This window comes from Globicephala melas, chromosome 10, assembly GCF_963455315.2.
Source record: "Globicephala melas chromosome 10, mGloMel1.2, whole genome shotgun sequence".
NCBI lineage: Eukaryota > Metazoa > Chordata > Mammalia > Artiodactyla > Delphinidae > Globicephala > Globicephala melas.
The window spans coordinates 70,645,447-70,664,708 of record NC_083323.1 but is presented as its reverse complement, the minus strand read 5'-3'; the positions used below and the strand labels follow the sequence as shown (position 1 = coordinate 70,664,708).

General features: G+C 34.6%; 1 protein-coding gene across 6 annotated transcripts in view; it reads left to right on the top strand.

Annotated features, from left to right (window-relative positions):
* CNTN1 (contactin 1) overlaps window positions 1-18,387 on the top strand; it is a 375,618-nt gene extending 357,231 nt beyond the window's left edge. For all 6 annotated transcript variants that reach the window (XM_030835383.2, XM_060307110.1, XM_060307112.1 and 3 more), the window contains one exon: window positions 16,101-18,387. In XM_030835383.2, coding sequence (XP_030691243.1) covers window positions 16,101-16,177 — 77 coding nt within the window. In that variant the 3' untranslated portion in view covers window positions 16,178-18,387. The remainder of the gene's footprint in view (window positions 1-16,100) is intronic.
* The last annotated feature ends 875 nt before the right edge of the window (window positions 18,388-19,262 follow it).

Sequence of the window (19,262 nt, the reverse complement as noted above, 5' to 3'; positions counted from 1 at the left end):
TCAGTACATAGAGCATTGTATATTTTAACTGAATATAGGTGAATATAGGTAAAGTGTTCTTCAATAGTAGCATTAGTGGATGTTGTTGCTATTTATGTATCATTATCTCAGCTTTGTCTCATTTTTCCTAAACTTATTTCCCTTCCCCTCAATTAATATTTTTTCTTTATCATAATTTATGTATCTTTGTAAACTATCTTAAAGCCTTTTTAAAATGAGGTAGCATATAACTCATAAGTAAATATTTATGTTTTATTCTCCAAAGAACCTGACAAAGAATTTTGACTCAATATTTATTTTTTCAATTAAACTAGCAAAAGTAAGTGATCTAAATTAATACTGATGTACTAAAATGCTTCAAAGATTTAGATCATAAATGCCTTAAGAACATGTGTTGACTCTCTAGAACTATAAGACACATGTATTTGATTCCCAATATAAGCTTTATGATTAAAATGTAAGTTAAAAAGAATTCTTAAAACATATAAAGTCATAAAGAATGTATTGTAAAATGTAAGAGCCAATAAAATCTAAAGAAAAAATGCTAAAAATGAAGAAAAATTGACACAATTTAAAAGTGCTCTTATATTTTTAGTATAATAATTTTCATGACAAATGGAAAACTGACATATGTGATTCTAAAATTACAAAGAGATTGTAATCCAAGGAGAAAACCAAAACATAAAGCAAACAAATTTAAAAGAAAAAAGATTGGAAGCATAAAAAAGTGATGCCATCACGTTTGAAATATATAGCCATCATAATTCTTATATTCATCCAAGTACATCAAGTAATTTAGTAACTTCATGTATTCTAAGGTTTTTGAGAAATCTTTGGTTTTTATAAATGAAAACATGTTCTTTCTTTTTATACTGTCACCATAAGTGGCTGCCTAACTCTCCTAACATATAAATATATTGTCATGGGTACCTGATATCCAAAGTGAATTTGATGTAGAGAATAAAGTACTATGCGGATAAGTTATTTAGCTTCTGTCCCTTATGTTTTCATTGAATATATTTTTCTGCTGATAACATAGAGTTGGTCCTTTAGAAGATTGCTCATTTCTGGGAACCCTGGTTATTTTATGGTTTTGTTAACAACTTTGCCCTTTATATGGATGATTTTGATAGTTGAACACATCTTTTTGCAGCTCTCTGAAGCCACATATTATTTTGTGTTTTTCTTAGGATTAAACCACTGTCTTTATCAAAAAATTTTAAATGATTATTAATATATTTAAACTAAGGTATATTTAAATTACATTACAAAAAAGATATCTCATATTTATTCAGTTATTACACTTTTGTAAAACTTCAGGTTCAGTTAAAACATAAGAGAATTATTTAACATAGTTTTCTTGCTTTGATTTTTTAAATTCTTTTTTGCCTGTTTATCAATTGAATATAATTTATCACTAAATCAAGAGCCCCAAATACTCTATTGTCTTCTTATTCTCTAATTCTTCAAGGAGTAGTTTCTATTAGATATAGTTGTAACTATTAATTATATTCAGTTATTTTATTTAAATAATCAATATTTTAGGTCAGATAAAAGAAGTATACAAATATTCTATATCTAAATTTTATAAACTAGTTCCCTAATTCAGAAAAGGGGAAATTTACATTGTTCTCAAAGAAATTAAAGTGAAAATAGGAACGATTTTTTTTTTTTTTTTTTTTTGCGGTACACAGGCCTCTCACTGTTGTGGCCTCTCCCGTTGCGGAACTCAGGCTCCGGTCGCTCAGGCTCAGCGGCCATGGCTCACGGGCCTAGCCGCTCCGTGGCATGTGGGATCTTCCCAGACCAGGGCACGAACCCGTGTCCCCTGCATTGGCAGGCCGACTCTCAACCACTACGCCACCAGGGAAGCCCCGAAATTATATCATATTTTAAAATCTCTTTGTTATTCTTTCTGGATGAATATTTATTTTTCTAAAATTTGAGATTAATAAAATTAGTAATAAATTATGCTAGGAGTTCCAGCATTGATATTGGGAAGAAAAGTAAGACATATATTTTACAGGCAATATTAAATTCAGTGTTATAAGTATTTCCTAGAGCACATTTGATTGTAATCATTTCTCTATAAATTAATGATTGTTGTCAATGCCTAGTATCCTAGATTATATGTTTTGCTGTCATGTCAGATGTATGAGGCAATGTTAGCTATATAAAAGATGGAAAATCACAGTGAGAATATGATCAGACAGTTTTTGCTTTAGCAAGAAATGAAATGGTATTCTCTCCTTACTTTAAACTTGAGCAAATTTCTTGTCTTTAAAATTAACCTATTGATAGCATAGGCAAGAACGCTTATCACAGTGCATAGCAATTACTCAATAATTTTATTTAATCTTCAGCAGTTACAGTGAACAGTACAAGCCAGTACATGAATAATGTACTTTACACAGAATAATGTCTTCATATCACATTATCAATTGCCATGTCATATTTAGAGAATTATTTTTTTAGTGACAAGATGAACTAAATGTATTTATATACATTTAGATTTAGAGATTGTCAAGTCGTAGGATGCATTTGTGCAAATTTGATAAATTCCTATTTATTTGTGTTAATTTTAAAATGCCATGTCTCTAATGTTTAATATATTTTCTATACCGATATGCTATATGGTCAGTGAAGAGAATATCCTCTGTGGCTTATCCTCAGGCTTTAAAAAGTAGATGGACTGCAACATTGCTAGTTTTAAAATGAAAGATTACATATTTTTCCAAGTACTAGATGTTTCTGTTGTGGCTGTTTTCTCAGGTTAATAACTTCTCTTACATTGAGCAACTATATTTGAAATACAGTCTAACAAAATGTGTATTCATCTTTTATTAAATTTATGTTCAAGAATATCATGATGAAATATCTTCTTAAATTTTAAAGTATTTTCATGTTTTTATAATTTTGGAGTGTTCTATGGATTAATGAAATGGAAATTAATATCTCTGAGAGGATTAACTCTAAGTAAAATTAGATTATTATAAAGCAGTGGCTTAGAATAAGAGTTTATTTCCTTTTGAATATCAAGGATTACTTTTCATTAGATTCTCTGTTTTTAGTATGCATTTCTTGGTAAATATTTTATTATCACAATAGAAGGGCATTTGTGAAGCACATACATATATTTTGTCCCATCTCTTCTTTCTTAGCTCAGGTCCCTTTTCCTCCAGAAAACTCCTTTTGTGCCACCACCTGCAGCTGCCCCTCATTTCAGTTTTGCTTCCATGGTGTCTTGGGCATTCTGAGTACAAAAAACACTGCAGTGTGGTTGACTTGTGATTCAGCTGTGATCTCCAGGGGGAAGAAAAGCTGTTTCTGCCCTAGCACTGGGCAGAATAGTAGTAGGCTCTCATTGTGTGTAAATTGAATTCATGAACAAATATCAGGCAGTTAAGCTCTTTTTCTTCTATGAAACCTTAGAGAAGCTATCTTAAAAAGAAAAAAAAAATCGAAGCAGAGTTGATCAGAATTAAAGTTCAATCACATCCAAATGGTTACTGCCTACTTAGCTAAGACATCCAGTAACTCTAACTACAAGGTAGATCATGTCTGTGTACCTTTCTCAGTAGTGACTTCCTTCTCTGTCTTCTCAGCTTCTATTTGGGGCATTGTAGCCTAGGGTCTGCTCTTACTTTAAAAGAAGCAGAGGCCTCACTTCAGTACCTAAGATCCGTTTTCAAATTTGTACAACCTTCGATATCCAGGGTGGCTAAATTGTAGTCAGTACAGTGTGATGCCTTGTGGCTAGTCTTGAATGGTTTTCTAGACTTTAGTTGTTACCTTGCAAATGCCATTCAGTTTGGGCTTGGCCCAGTACCTTTTCCTTCCTGAGTCCAGTAAAGAATTCTTTGGAATGTGGCCTGCAGCTACCACAGATAAGTGGCAATCTATTCCTTGACAAATGGAACAGATCAGAAAAACAACTTCCCAGTAATTTCAATAGGAAGAGCTGCCAACTCTGACATATTTTTATATAATAGCAATGCACTTTCTGTACCTTTTATTGTTATAAGACACAATTAGGTAAAACTATCCTCATTTGACTGATGAAGTAACTGAGCATCAGAGTTTAAGTAACTTGCCCAGAATCACATTGCTGTTAAAGAGACATCAGGATTCAAATGATTTATAGCTCTAATATGTGTACTCTTAATCTCTATACTATGTCCAGAGAAGATTAATTTTGTGTGGCAATTTTTAACAAAAACCTGATACTGGGAAATGAAATGGCACAATGGAGGATAAATGAAAACACCCAGAAATACCAAGGTCTTTCTATAAGTAATTCATTATTGCAGAATGAGTAGTAAATGCCAGATAGGAAGAAGTGAGATTTCCAGCAACCAAACCCAAACCACATTTTGTTAACTATGTAGACAGGATCTGTCACAGCCTCTACCATTATCTAATGAGGCAGCATCCAAATGGTCATTGAAGAAGTTAAATAAACTCAGATTACTTTCTTTTAATTATTTAGACTCTATCTGTACAAGTGGAAAATTCACCTGATTTAAAGTTAAAATTCTTAAAGTACAAATTATGTGTTCAAATTAAAATATTATCTAAATATGTCCCTTTAAAGGAACAGTCTTGTTTTCCTGGTCCAAGATTATATTCTGAACACAGTTGCAACTTAAAATTGGCCAAGATACTACAGAAAGCAAGAAAGATGTTAAATAACACTTAAAAGCTCACAAGTTTATTAGCAGAACTCTCACAAGAGGAAAAAATAGCAAAGTTTTGGCGTGCAGCTAATTTCTCTCAGTGAATTCTATTTCCTTTTGATCCAAATTATAAAATAACCTCTGGCTAACAGTCATCCTCAGAATATGGACTATCAGTGAAGAGCCTTGTTTGTTCATATTTACATCTTGAGCACTCTACCGGATGTTGGTTAAAAGGGATGATTGCTTGATTTTGAGTCTACAAAGAAGTGGAGATTTGATAGGGAAAAAAATTCATTGCACCACATTTTCTCAGGAATGGTCCTTCTCACACATGCCTAGAGAAAGAGAGATCATGGGTAGAATGACAGCAGAGGGGGGTCCGAAGCAGGACCATTAGTTCAACTCATTCAACAAAAATGTACTGAGCACCACATGTCTTAGGTAAGACTTGGTCCCTGGAAGTTGGAAGATGAATAAGAACATGGTCTCTGTTCTTAAGGAACCATAAAGTCACAGATAAATAAGACAGGTGAAAAAATAATTGGCAGCACAATGTATTAAGTGTTGTACAAGCAAGCACTGAGGAGGAAGTCATTAAATTCATGCACAGTTACCTAAAAGAATGATACTTTGATGACTCTTTTAAGATCAATGAGCATTTTCTAGGCATAAAAGGGGGTAATAGGACATATGAGTTTGAGGAAACAAGTGTTGACTCTGAGAATATGTAAAAATGGCATCACATTCAGTGAGTCTCTAATGCAGGATTCAAAATGGAGAGAGAGGTAGTATAATTGGAGTATAGGTTATTACAGACTGTGAAAAGGGGGCAGATTGGATTTGTGGGTTTTGGTTTTTTCATCTTTTTACTTTTCTTGTGATTAAGTAAGAGGTGACGAGGTCCTGGATCACTGTGGCAGAGACAGGAGAGAAAGTGGAGCAGAGAGATTCTAGAGCGATGTTGGAGACGGAATCAATTGTACTTGGTGACCAAGACAGTGTATTGCAAGTGAGAGGAAAAAGCACTTTGAAAATGACTCTATGTTTAACATTCTGATTGCATGGCAATCATTAACTGAGCTAAGTAATTTAGAAGGATGGGAAAATGCTATAAGAATAAGGATGGAACAGATGGTGTAGAGGGCAAGAGAAGTGGTGCTCTGACAAACTCTGAAGAACCTAATATGGAAAAGCCAGGGAAGGGAAACAAGAGGTAAGACAGTCCAGGTGAAATAAATGTCAAAGCAAATCATTGGTCTCAAACTTCTTTCTAGATTTTATATTTCTTTCAATATCTTGAAAACTAATTATGTTATTTTTAAGCATATTAGTATATCATCATCAATCAACATCCAAAAGTCCCTCTGTATAAAATACACTCTCACGAGTCATGGAGACAAAAGGCACAAGTCTTATGGAGAGATAGTCAATAATGACTCCCAAAATTTTATAATGAAATGACTGGGAGAAGACTGGTATTACTGGTTAGAAATATAGATGTTGACAAAAGAATTTCAATTTCCACTCAGAGTGAGAGAATTTGATTTGTTCAGTATAAACAAAATGGTTTCTTAAAGCATTCCCCAGAATTCCTGTTGGTTAGCAAGGAGTAACTACTCTATTGATTTTTTAAAATAAACTCCTTACAGACGTAATGAAAGTCAACCTTCTTTTTTTTTCCACTTTTTTTAACCTAAAAAGAATTTGGAAAGAACTTAAAATTTCAGGGTTTAGCACCATGAAAACATGACTAAGAATGAGCCTTCTGGAAAAAAAAGAACTCTGAAAAATATATAAAAATAACAAAAATTCCATGTAGATGCCATCCAAAGTGATTGAAATTATTTTATATCTTCTACTGAATAAGCACAAACTCTTAGAAATCCTTTGGAGTAATTAGTGTTGATTTCAGCCAGTACCTCCTTACATGTTTCAGACTATTGTGAAAATAGCTGAGCAACTGTTTCTTCTGTGAAAGTACAAAAAGAAGATTCAGTTGATTTTGATCCTCTTAATAGTTGTGAAGATTCAATGAATTCAGACTGTTTCTTATAAGAACTTCATGTGCATGTGGAAAAACAGAGAAGCACCAATTAATCCTTGCTGATAGATGGATGACACTGAATCCTACAGTAAGTAGGAGGCCTACAGTAAGGCCCCGAGGTCTGACAAACAAATGAGTTCAGGATTATATTAGGGATGAAAATCTTAAATAACAAAATACCACCTCAAACAGGTGAGTCATTCATTTGTCATAGCCCCAAAGCAAAGATGAATCAAGAAAAATCAAATGGGACTTCTGCTCTGGTTTGCCCTGGGAAAGCTTCCCAGGTATTTGTGACTCTGAACCACCACATGAAACCAGTGGGGGACTAGGATCCTTGGCTGTTGTGACATGGGGATATTTATATACTGGTAATAAAATCCAACTCTCAACTCATTACATTAAGGAAAGTTGGACCACTGCATTGTCTGGCCATATTAAGAAGGATTCATGAAGCATCTTTGGGGTAGAGAAAATAGCATTGGGCTTAGAACCAGGTTTTAGTTCAATAACCAATTTTGCCTTGTGCTAGGTCAGCAAATCTGACTCTTAGACCTTTAATCTGCAAATGAGGATAATGAGACATACTTCAACTGTATTATAAGAATTAAACAAAATAACATGTTGCAAAAGTTCCCTGGACAGAATAGGCACTTAATAAATTAAAAAATAATAATAATTCATGGAACAAATATTTGTTGAGGACATGCTGTAGACCAGACTGTCCAGAAAACTTATGAATAAATGATTTAAAGAAATCTTCTTATTATTCTTATATCATAGTTATCTGTACATTTAAATTTTTGGAGTTTTCCTCACAGAAGAAGATTTGATTTAAAAGAAAAGCAGAGGTAATACTTAAATTGAAATTAATCTGCATCTATACTTTGATAAAACCTGACATGTAAATTGGAAACCACCCCCAGGAAGGCCAGCTGGGTGAATGATGGCTGCTAGTTCCGTCCCACAAAAGAGTCACATGAAACTTGATATAGTTGCCACTTTGGGGCTCACAATGCCAAAGCTTAACAGGGGTTTTTCTGTGTCATCCCATCCTCTCATCTCTTGAAAAGCCTGCTGTTCTAAGCAAATTTAAAAGGCAAAATACCTATCCTTTACTAGAACTGGGGAATGATTTGTCCCACAAATATTGGTACTAGAAATAGGCATGCAAGTATGTGTCTGCTAAAAATACGTCATCTCTCCTATAATTTTAGGGATGCCTGAACAAAATAGACCCTCCATGAATAAATAGTCATGACATCCAGGAGCATGATAGACTAAGCCTTTTTAGTTCTATGGTCTCACCTACAAGCAAACATTGTGCCCATCATGACCTTGAGCATTAGTATTAAACTCAGCAAAATATCCTTTACTCAAATTTATGTAAAAGAACAGCTACGAAAAATTCGGTGGGCTTTGTAAGAAGACATACCTGCCTGCTTCCCTTTGTTTAGCTTTCTTTTGATTACATACACTGATAAGTTTAAGGAAAATTGACTGTCATGTCCAGCTAGTTTTACTCCTACTCTTCATGGTCAGTACTGCAAAACACCAGTTTTTCTCCTAAAAATGTAAAGTGACAAAACTATAGAAGAAGCAAGTATGTCTGTAGGGGATGTAGGAGAGGTTCAGGGAGCAGTACTTCTTCTTAAGTAAACCTGGTAGAGTATGTGTCTGTAGCTCCTGAAGTTGTCTAGGAAGTCTTAGTCATAGATGTGTTCAACTGGGCCCTCAAGCCTAGCACTAAAGAGGAACCATTTAGCCTTGGCATGGAGCACACACAAATTATTAAACTTTTTCTCTGGCTCTACTTGTTATTGCTTTGCCTCAAAAACTGATTGGGGAAAGGCAAGGCTGGGGCAGTGGAGGGAATAATTTAATATTTGTTTTTATGAATATTGCAAAATAGAACAAGCATCTGAAAGTCCCCAGGCTCTCTAAATTTTATTGATGTTGAGAAAAACTGATCCCAGTCCTAGTTTGATACATTCCACAAAACCAGGGCTACCCAAGTAAGCATATTCTGCCAAACAGCTATTTCCAATACCAAATGCAAAGATGATCTAATAAGCTGGCTCTGGTTGTTTGTGAATAAGGAACTTGAGTGTTATTTGTTAAAGATTTTGTATAAGTTGAGGAAAAAATTAAACCCATGAAATGCATTATATGTATGTTGAACATTTTATAGAATAGGAGAGAGTTCTGAGTCTCTTATGTCTCATCCCATGCTTAGGGTATTCTCATATTCACTATATAATAATTTTTAAATGAACACACTAAATTTCATATTTCAGATTCACAATTATCAAATGGCATTTGCTATGTATTTTTAACTTTTTTTCATTTAATTATCACAAATACCCTGCTGTGAAAATATTGTACTCCCCATTTTCCAGATAAGGAAATGGAGGCTCTGAGAGGTTAAGTACCTTGCGGAGGTCACACGCTCAAGCGAGGGCAACAGTATTCAAGTAGAATTCTTTCTAATGCCAAGTCTCAAGCTTTTGTGAAAATCTTACCTTGCATTTCTAAAAAAGTAGGTAAACCAGTTTTAAAAGTCCTCAGAATTATACTCTCATCTTGCCCCCCAATTATATCAAAATTAGGTTATTTAGAATGTGTTTGTTAGTGAATGGACTGTTAGAAGTTAGTTTTATATTTCCCAGCAAATAATTGGTCATCACTCTAATGGAGATGCTTGATCCTTTCTCAAAGAAGAAATGCATCCTTGTAATCTCACATTTCCTGATAGGGAAAGGACCAGAGTAAGGAAAATATATGACTGCCAGGATAAGCTGTCAGCAAACCATACACCCTTGCCAAAAAAAACCAAAAGCTATTTTGTTTGACATATGTGTTTATAATTGCCAAGTAAGTAGGAGTAGCAAGATTAGTGGGTTTCACCAGTTTGAAAAAAAACATCAGAGCCACTATCACTTATATGATCAAGCTTTTAATGTATATATATAAACACATATCAACTTTATCATAAATAAGGGGAAATATAACAAATATCTTTGCAAATTTTAGGCTCAATGCTTGATATTCTTGAACACATTATGGTTTGCATAGAATCATAGACTAATGGCAGTGCTAGGAACCTAAGGAGTTGTAATATTGAACCCTATCATTTTATAGAAGGAAAAATCCACAGCCTTGACAAGTAAAATGGCCAAAGATCACACCAGCCTCAGAGCCATATTTTGAGTCCAAATATTCTCTTTTGCCCAAAGTTACACAACTAGCTATTGACAGAACTGCAAATAGGTCTTAAATTATCTTTTTTTCTTCTTCTTCTTCACATAGCTTAGTATTTTGCTATCTCAAAGAAGCATAAGGAGATAAAATTCTCAAACACAGAATAAGCAAGCTGATACACATAGACACTATAATATAATAGATATCAAAGGCCAAAAAAATCATCAAATATAAAAAGTCTTCTTATCTCAAAGAAAAAATCCATCTTATTTTCTGATTTCTCTTTTGTTTTCTTTTCCAGAAACTCTTAAAACCGATTGGGGTAAATATCCATAACTCCATTTTGTCAAAGGCAGGTAGTTATGCTTATAATAATGGATTTAAAATTGAAAACTGTAACAGCATTTTCCCCAAGAGACCTATTTGAAGCAGAGCCAACTAACTTTTTAAAGAGATACGTCTTTTAGTTCTTAATAAGCATTAGACAATTTATAAAAATAAAAATTCTGATATATGGCCCAAAGAAAATTTTAACATTAATCTCACTGAGTTACAGAAGTTTTATTCCAAATTCTATACCAGTTTCTAGTCAAGGGTAAAAAATCGGGTGGGAATCAGGAAAAGGGTGGGGGGGAATCATGAAAAAGAAAATATGAAAGGGAGGAGAGATATATAAGATAGAAATTCCAGAAATGAATTAACCAATAACGAATCTATAATTGTTTTGTCTCAGACATTCTGTAAAATCCCAGTAGTCAAGACAAATTTTGAAGTATTTGTTTTTGCCTCAATGGTTTTACATCCTTTAAGTGTTAAGTCCTGCAAGAAAATTAGAATACATGAATTTTTAAAAAATTTTCTTGGTCAGAAAATTCATTCATACATTAAGTTATATGTCAGTATCTGAAAGTAAAAAACAGCTCTTCCTCCTTTAACTTTTGTTTTCACCCATTTCTGCCACAAAATTTAAGAAAATAAGTGCCATTTCCTCACTTAAACCTCACAACAATCTAATGGGTAAATGGACACAAATAATTTTCCAAAGGGTACACAGCCAGTAAATGATAGATCCAGAATTGCCAACAGGTCAGGCTAACCCCAAAAACAAAGCTCGTAATCAATACCTGAGATCAGAAAGTGTTGATGTCTTCTTAAGCGACCCTCCTCCTTGGCCACAGTGATTGGTTGAGGGACGGGAACATGTTCCCAGCTAGTTCAATCACACAAATGCACTAATTCAGCGACAGTATTGGTCTGAAAGTACGTATATGACTCAGACTTTGCAAATAAGAATCTTTCCTTGAGAGTTTTCTCACTGGAATTGGAGTAAAAAAATATCATCTCTTTGATCTTGAGAATGTATGATTGTGAACTTGACTCTCTTGTCTACCTTGAGAAGTCAGTCTGAGAATGTGAGGCAATCTGCAAAGGAAGAAGACATGAAAGTCAGAAATGTAGCAGACACAGGTATTCAGTTAACTAACTAGCTCTAGTTGTCCCAAAGCAGTGCAAAATCAGCTTTTTCTTCAGTTGAGCTCCAGTCACTTAAAACCAAAGATCCCAGACTACCATGTCACAGAGGAGATCAACTTGAGCTAGACTACTACAGAAAAGTCCAATATGTCCTGTGTTGATAGGTGAAAGGACATTTCAGGAATGTTTGTGATCTAAAAGGACACAATGTGTGACTAGGGAACAGTAAATAGACATACAGGTCTCAAATGTATGTTGTCTGCAGGGGACACCTGCTTTATCTATTGTTTTGCTTTGTTTTTATCCAACTACTTTTCAAAAAACACAGTGTAGGACTGTATAAAGAGATGAACAACATCAAGTGTAGTATGAATCACTATCATTTACAGAAGTTTTCTCCCAGCTATGCACTTTTCGAAGTGCTCTACATAAAGCAGCTGTTTTCAAACTGTGATAAGCAGAGCCCTACACATTGCCTGGAGTGATGGGCTTGGGGGAGTACAGGTACAAGCATGAACGTAAAGGAGGCAACAAATCTGTGGTCTCCTGCCCCAGGCCCATCTTTAAATAAAGCATCCCCTCTCCCTGCTTGTTCAGTAAATGGGCTTCCACATATGATTGTTTCTGAAGAAAGGTTATGCTGCTAAAATATATATAAGAACCATTGATATACATCTTCTCCATACTCACAATAAAGCTATGAGATATATTACCCCTGTTTTGTACTTGAAGGAACTAGGGCATAAAAATATTAAGGAACATGCTCAAGATGACCTAGCCAATAAAAGGCAGAGGCAGTATTTGGACTCTTGCTTTCTTTGCCTGGCTCTAGAGCCCCATTACACTATTCACTATCCCCTTACATCTCCTGCTAGGACAGTGACCTGCTTACAGACCCTCATATTTGCCTGTTTGTTCTCAAAATCTAAACAACCAAGGACCAGTTACAAAACTGTAGTCTGATAGATAGTCGGACTACCTGTAATTGACTGGATGTAACAAGGAAACATACCCCAGAGCAGTTGTGGAACACCTCTCGAGTGAGAAGGAGGAACATCTTATGTAAGGTTTGAGTTCTTACTGAAGAATCCAGAGGAAGGTCTAAGGGAAGAAGCAATCAGTTTTGGATCAGTTGCTGTTTCTAAGATGAGGGCAGGAGTATCAGGAATTAACTAGGGTTGGGAGCCGTCTCAAGGGGAGAGTAGTTTAGCAATTGGGTGTTCCTAGTAAAAGATGGGAAGTGTAAAGCAGGTATGGAGTAGCACTGGTAACACAGCACTAGCCACTCAATGAAGGGGTCATTTGTGCATTTGCCAGCTGCTGCATGACCTTGGCAGTGTCTCCATTTAAGTTCAAGCTGGGATTATCTGTGTCTGTCATACTACTAACCTGAATAAACGCAGGTGACTTTGCTCTTTTTCCCTCTGAGCTGATTTTTTACTCTCAATCCCAAACAGACTTTTACTCTTATGTTTCTCTCAACTTGCTGCTATCCCAGCAGGAATTTTATTGAATTCGACAAATTTCAACAGCAAACACCCACTGACGTGTACCTAACACACCTAATATATATGAAACATACCCCTAGGCATGGGGATCAATCATCTTATCAAAACGCTTTCTTCCCTCAGCCCAGGGTTATAAGGCTTTGAAGGAATCCAAAGTAACATCCTATCAAGAAAAGTTAGAGAACCCCTCGGCCTGAGCAGTAAAATAAGGTCTTTCTGATACTGCAGATTTTTAATATCATCTCTCTGATAGGAGAGACATGTCACAGTGGTTACCTTTGTCTTCTTTAAACCCCCGTGTCCTACCCCTTCACTTTCTCTCCCACCTTGTGTTCTGCAATCAGAAAAGGTTCAGGGCTTTTAACTGGAAGAATTATTCATATTATAACTTTATGGTTCAAGACAACACAGCTGAAAATATGATTTGGATATATTCCCTGTCCTGAAGTTGTTCAAAATCTAGAGATATTAACAGGTGTGATCATAAACATGACACCACAAGGAGAAAATTCCAAGTATTAATAGTAAACATTAGCAATTTGGATTGGACCATGGTATCTAAACTTAAGCATCAGAAAAGAGATTTGTATTAAAAACTGACTAGAGTGGCGGTCTATTTAGCATAAAACCTGGAGAGATTGTTAAGCACTGCTTAACTTTTAATTAAATTTCTCTTCTCAATATATAACTCCCTCTAGAGGAATCCTTCCTGAGGGAAAAATAAATCTGGGCAGTTTAGGTTAAAAAAAGTCAAGAAATCCAATGGAAGAGACATAGTATTCTAAATTGGCCTTACATTTTTTCTTATAGGCAAAAGTAATTAACCAGACTGATGACTTTTTCATGTTTGATATTCAGTAGCTATGTGAAAAGAAAAATATACGTTTACTATATACCATGTTAAGTACTGAAATTATGCTTGATATACATTTTGTTAGATGGAAAACCAATATATGTTTAAAACCCCTCAAGAATATAGGGCTCCCACATTTAAAATGACTTTAAAATAGTAATTCAGTCAGGTCTCTAATTTGTGTTTGCAATGTGGAAGAGAATTGAAGATGAAGACCACAGTTACATAAGCTTGAGCCATTAGAGAAATTAAATATAACACACATAAACATGAAGAGTTTATTTTAAATAAATCAAATATCCTGATGTTGAAGCCTCAAATTATGAAATTGTGTTTGGTTTTCATACTAACACCAAAACTTCAAAATGGCATCCATAATTGACTGACTTTCTTTCCTTGGCCACAGTTTGTACTTAGCCAACCCACATATTCAGGCAAATACATGAATGTGTACCCATCACTGATGTAATTCGTGGTCAAAGACACAGTGTTGCAGAGACCCTGCAGTCATTCTCAGACAAAGGTCTTCAGGAAAGATCATTTAAATTAGGTCAAACATTGAAAGCTAATGTTTTTCTGTGTGATTAAGGTTTATTATTGGTCATCTTATTGAATAAAATAATATGTGGGCTATGGCATAGTTTTAAAATATCTGTGTAGAAAAATAGAAGGAAAAAATGCTACAAGAATAAAGACACTTTGAAACAGCTTAGGTGCTCTGTTTTCCCGTAAGTCATTTGTTTTCCTCCTGTGCCCTTGCCTTGACACTTTAAATGCAAGATGTAATGTCCTAATGCTTTTCTAGCACTGGTACCTTTCCAAAGTTATCTGTAGAAAGTGGCAGAGAGGTAGAAAGAGCATGGGCTTTGGAGCCAGGCCAATCTGAGATCTAATCCTGGCTCTGCCTTCTACTGGCCACTGACCTTGAACAAGTCATTTTACCTGAATCTGAGTTACATAATCTATAAAGTCAGGAAAATAAGATCTGCCATCATAATCTATTGTATAAATGTCATAATACATATAAATGATCAGTGTGGTGTCTGTCTTGTGGCTGTAGAACAATGAACTGTAGCTGTAGCTGCTGTAGAACAGCAATTATCATGGTCATTATTTGTGTCATCATTGCTACTGATAATGCCGTTATGCATTATCATAAAGAGGCTATAAGCAGCTACTCGAGGGCTGTTTATATAGTGCTTGCTCTTCTGCCCTCACTTTTACCTTCGCTGTCCTGCTCATTTCTAAGAACCCCTTTATCAGTGTCTGATAATGTTTTCTCTCTTATATTTTCCATGCAGCCCTGAATGCTGCTAACAGGGCAATAGTGGAATGCAGGTAGACAGAATCATCTTCCGCCTTACAGGGAGTATGACTGTGCTTTCAATGACCAAATTCGAGAGAAATGGCCTTGAGTCTTCCTAAACTTAAGAGGAATATTCCAAAGAAAGGTCTATTTAGGCAACTGTTGATATAGTAGATAACAATGATTTAAAGTTTCAATTTAGAGAATAAACTTCCAAAAATGGACACAAATCTATTATATTTACAAGCTGTTGACTGTATTTTTTGCTCATTGAAGAGAGCACCTAATAATTGTGGAGAGTTGAAAGGAAGAGTGTACCTTCTTGGTCCCACTTTTCAGCCCTTTCTCAAGAATTCCAGTGAAGCTGGACTTGGACCCATAAACTTACCTGACCACAGGAAGAGCCCTCCTAGGTGTCATTCAAGACGTAATTTAAGTCTGTAGAATATTACATCATTTTTATTCTTCATTTACATAACATCTCTCAGGGCAATTGTTCTTTAGATAAAAATTTGAATAGGTTATTTATTATTATCAAAAATACATTTCTAAAATCATTGCGTATAAGCCCCTAAATGTTTTAAAACCATTAGGATATGAAATCATGTAGGACCTTCCAGTATACCTATGATGTCATTGCCCCATGTAACATTATTAGCATTTTTCTGCATCTCTTTATCTTATTTGTTCACAGCTTACTGACGATTTTTCACTTATTTATACATGTTTCCTGACCTAGTGCCTTCTGGTAGGAGTTTGGGACTGCTGGATCACAGGAAAAACAGAAACATTTGTGATCTTATTATCATAAATGATTTATATGAACTTTTGGTATAAACAGTCCACACAGTCTCACACACAAAATCTTTGATAAAACATTTTTGTTTTTCTTAAGTCACTTAAGACTAAGTGAAGCTAGTATTTTTTTAAAGGAACCACTTGAGTTTCATGGTTACATAATACCCATAGCAGGGTAAATGAGCAACAGTGACTGTTATCAATGAAATAATATGCACTTTTTTGGTTTACATTATAGGTGCATCCATCCTATCACCATGTCTTCTTGGCTTCCTGCTTCCTGTCCTTGGCATCCTTGTGTACTTGGAATTCTGAATGTGGCATGACAACTGCTGCTCCCAGCCCAGCTCAGAGGACACCCTCCATCTCTGTGATGACTACAATTCCTTCCAAGTCCTGCAACTCCATCCTAAGCCAAATAAATTATACTTTAACAAACTATCCAACTGATTTACAGCATATGTTATGACTGAGGCATTCAGGAACCCCTTCATCCAAAAGAATAAACTTTTAAATGGATATAAAATGATTTTTAACTCGTTCCAATATGCCTTATAAACCACTTAACCTAATTCTGTGACAGTTGCATGATTTAATCCAATGGGACAATTTACAGTGTTCAATTCAATACCATAGGCTGTAGAGTGAAAGTAAAATCACCATACACAGGTGCTTTAAATTTAATAACAAGTTGTGAAATATAATAGAGGTTGAAACGTTGATCGTATGTGGTAAATGTAAGAGTAATACAGTCTCTTGTACTATCCTCTCTGTTTTGGGTCCTGCATATTTTTGAATGGCCCCTATCACTCATGGCATTTTGAGTTTTCTTTAAGAAAAAAGTATAACTAAAGCATTTAACATAATTTCCAATACCAAAACATTCTACTGAATGAGTTGGATGATTTTGAATATTGAAAACCAAATTCTAGAACTTACTTTCAGTATTCTTGTTTTGGAAGTAAGTAATTTTCTAAATATTTGGTCTTCAGAATCAGTAATACTTTTAAGTTAGTTTTTTAATAATAAAATTAATATACTACATGAAGTTTTTTTTTACTTTTGTATTCTACTCTGACATTATTTTATGTTTTTCTTATCATCAATTTCAAACCTCAAAAAATCGCAGCTCTTGTGTTAGAATATCATCATGTTGCTGTATTTATTCACACGTGAACTGATGAATTTTGAGAAGTAGAGTGCTTCCATTTTTTAATTGAGATGTGACAGTCTTTACACAGCTAGGAATAAATGACAGTTAAGTGAATATCAGAATTATCTAATATTCTAGTGACTTTGTTTTTGTGCTTCATTCTAAGTAAAACCTCTCTTTATTAAAGGTATGGAATCAAGAAATCACCTGTAGCTCGGAAAAACTACAGTATTCCCTATTTTTTTTTAATTTAGTTTTAAACTCATTTCCTGCTTCAATGCAATACCGAAAACTGGCTATGAATACCAAATCAAGATGTTGCTAATGGTACTTTGAAGAGTATGCAAAACTGGAAGGCCAGGAGGAGACAAATAACGTGTCTGTCCAGTGGTCTCCCAAGTGTTGGTGCTTTAGGTTTTTATAAGTTGTGAAAAGGAAGATGCACATTTCTTCATTCTCCATAGTGTGCACGGAAATGTGTTTGAGTATGGATGTGAAAGAAATCAAGTAATAAAGGATTAGCTGGCTTATGAAATAGTGCAATGTCTGATGCTTCAAGAGGTATAATCCTATTTTATTAGCACAACCTTGCTAGCTAATTAGAGATAGAATTTATCTTTTTAGAAAGGATACCTTATAGGTTCATAAAAAAAAAATATTTACAGGAAGCAAAATAGATCTATTACTATTTTACCCCCCTTTCTTTAATTTGTATAATTTTTGTACTATATATCTATGTATAAATGTTTAGAGTTTTCATTATGAAAATACCAATAAATATTTCATTAGTTTACATTTAACTCTTTGTTATAAAATGAAACTTTTTAAAAATAAGTGAAAGGGATGATTCTCCAGTGGAAGTATGTCAACAGTCTTGAGATCGTTACCAGATTTCATAAAATATTTAATTATTTGAAAAAAAAAATCTCTTCATACTTTAGGGAAACGAATACTCTGTGAGCCTTCTGTACACATGTTTGTGTCTTCATTGTTACACCTTGGGGTTTTCCTTTTGCAATGTGACCCATGTTGGGCATTTTTATATAGTCAACAACTAAATCTTTTGCCAAATGCATGCTTGCCTTTTATTTTCTAATGTATGGTAATAAAGAGCAAAACTGGTTTTGCATGAAATGGTTCTGAAAGGTAAGAAGAAAACAGACTTTGGAGGTTGTTTGTTTAATTTTAACTTTGTGGCAGAGATAAGGTAGATTAAAATCTCTCATACACTGATAACTCAAGCCTTTCATTTCCTCATACAAGTGTACAAATTTGACTGGGACCATCAGTTTTAAACTGTTGTCAAACTAACTAATGTATCATCTGCTTTAAGACGCAAGATTCTTAATTAAACTTTATATAGATATAGATACATATGTTGTTTCTTTGTATTTCAAGGAAAGGTGATAGTAGTTTTATTTGATACTGATAAATATTGAATTGATTTTTTTAGTTATTTTTTATCATTTTTTCAATGGAGTAGTATAGGACTGTGCTTTGTCCTTTTTATGAATGAAAACAAATTATAAAGAAATAAATGTCTTACTGTTACCCAAGAAATAACAATTGTCCTTTCAATTTACCTGAAGTTGAAAATTCGTTTTTAAAGGGTTTTCATTAAAAGTTTAATAGCATGGGAAAAAAATATTACATGTTAAACAACAGTTCAATGTTTGAAGCATTCTACAAAAAATATACAAACAAACATAGAGCTACACACATAGACACACACAGGCATTATTACAGTGAAATACTCTCGCCTGCGAGATAACTTCAGTTTATGGAGAGGTCAATGCATATCACTCAGTCTAATGCTGGACACTAAAGCAAGCTGCTAGATGCTGAAAAAATAAGAGACTAGATAAACCCTGAATGAACTGATACTCTTAATAGAGGAATTTACATAAAAGCATAACTCTACAGACAGGAATCTGGTTCAGGTAAAGCTTTCTCTGAGTCCTGAGCCAGACTGAGCCCCAAATTCGAAATGCCAGAGCTTCCTGTGTTTCTGGCTTACAATCCTCCCCTGTGTTCTGATTGTGATTTCTCATTGGCATTCTGACCTCCTTTCCTGTTTCATGAAGCTTGCTTCCACCCTGCATCCTGGTTTCCCTTTTAGACCCTGCCTCTGTTTCTTGACCTTAAGGATTATATTACTTCCATTCTAATATTTTGCTTTTGGTATTTGACCTTGGATTGACCCCATCTCTAATTCCCGAGGCTTTGGGAGATCAAAGCTTCTTTCTG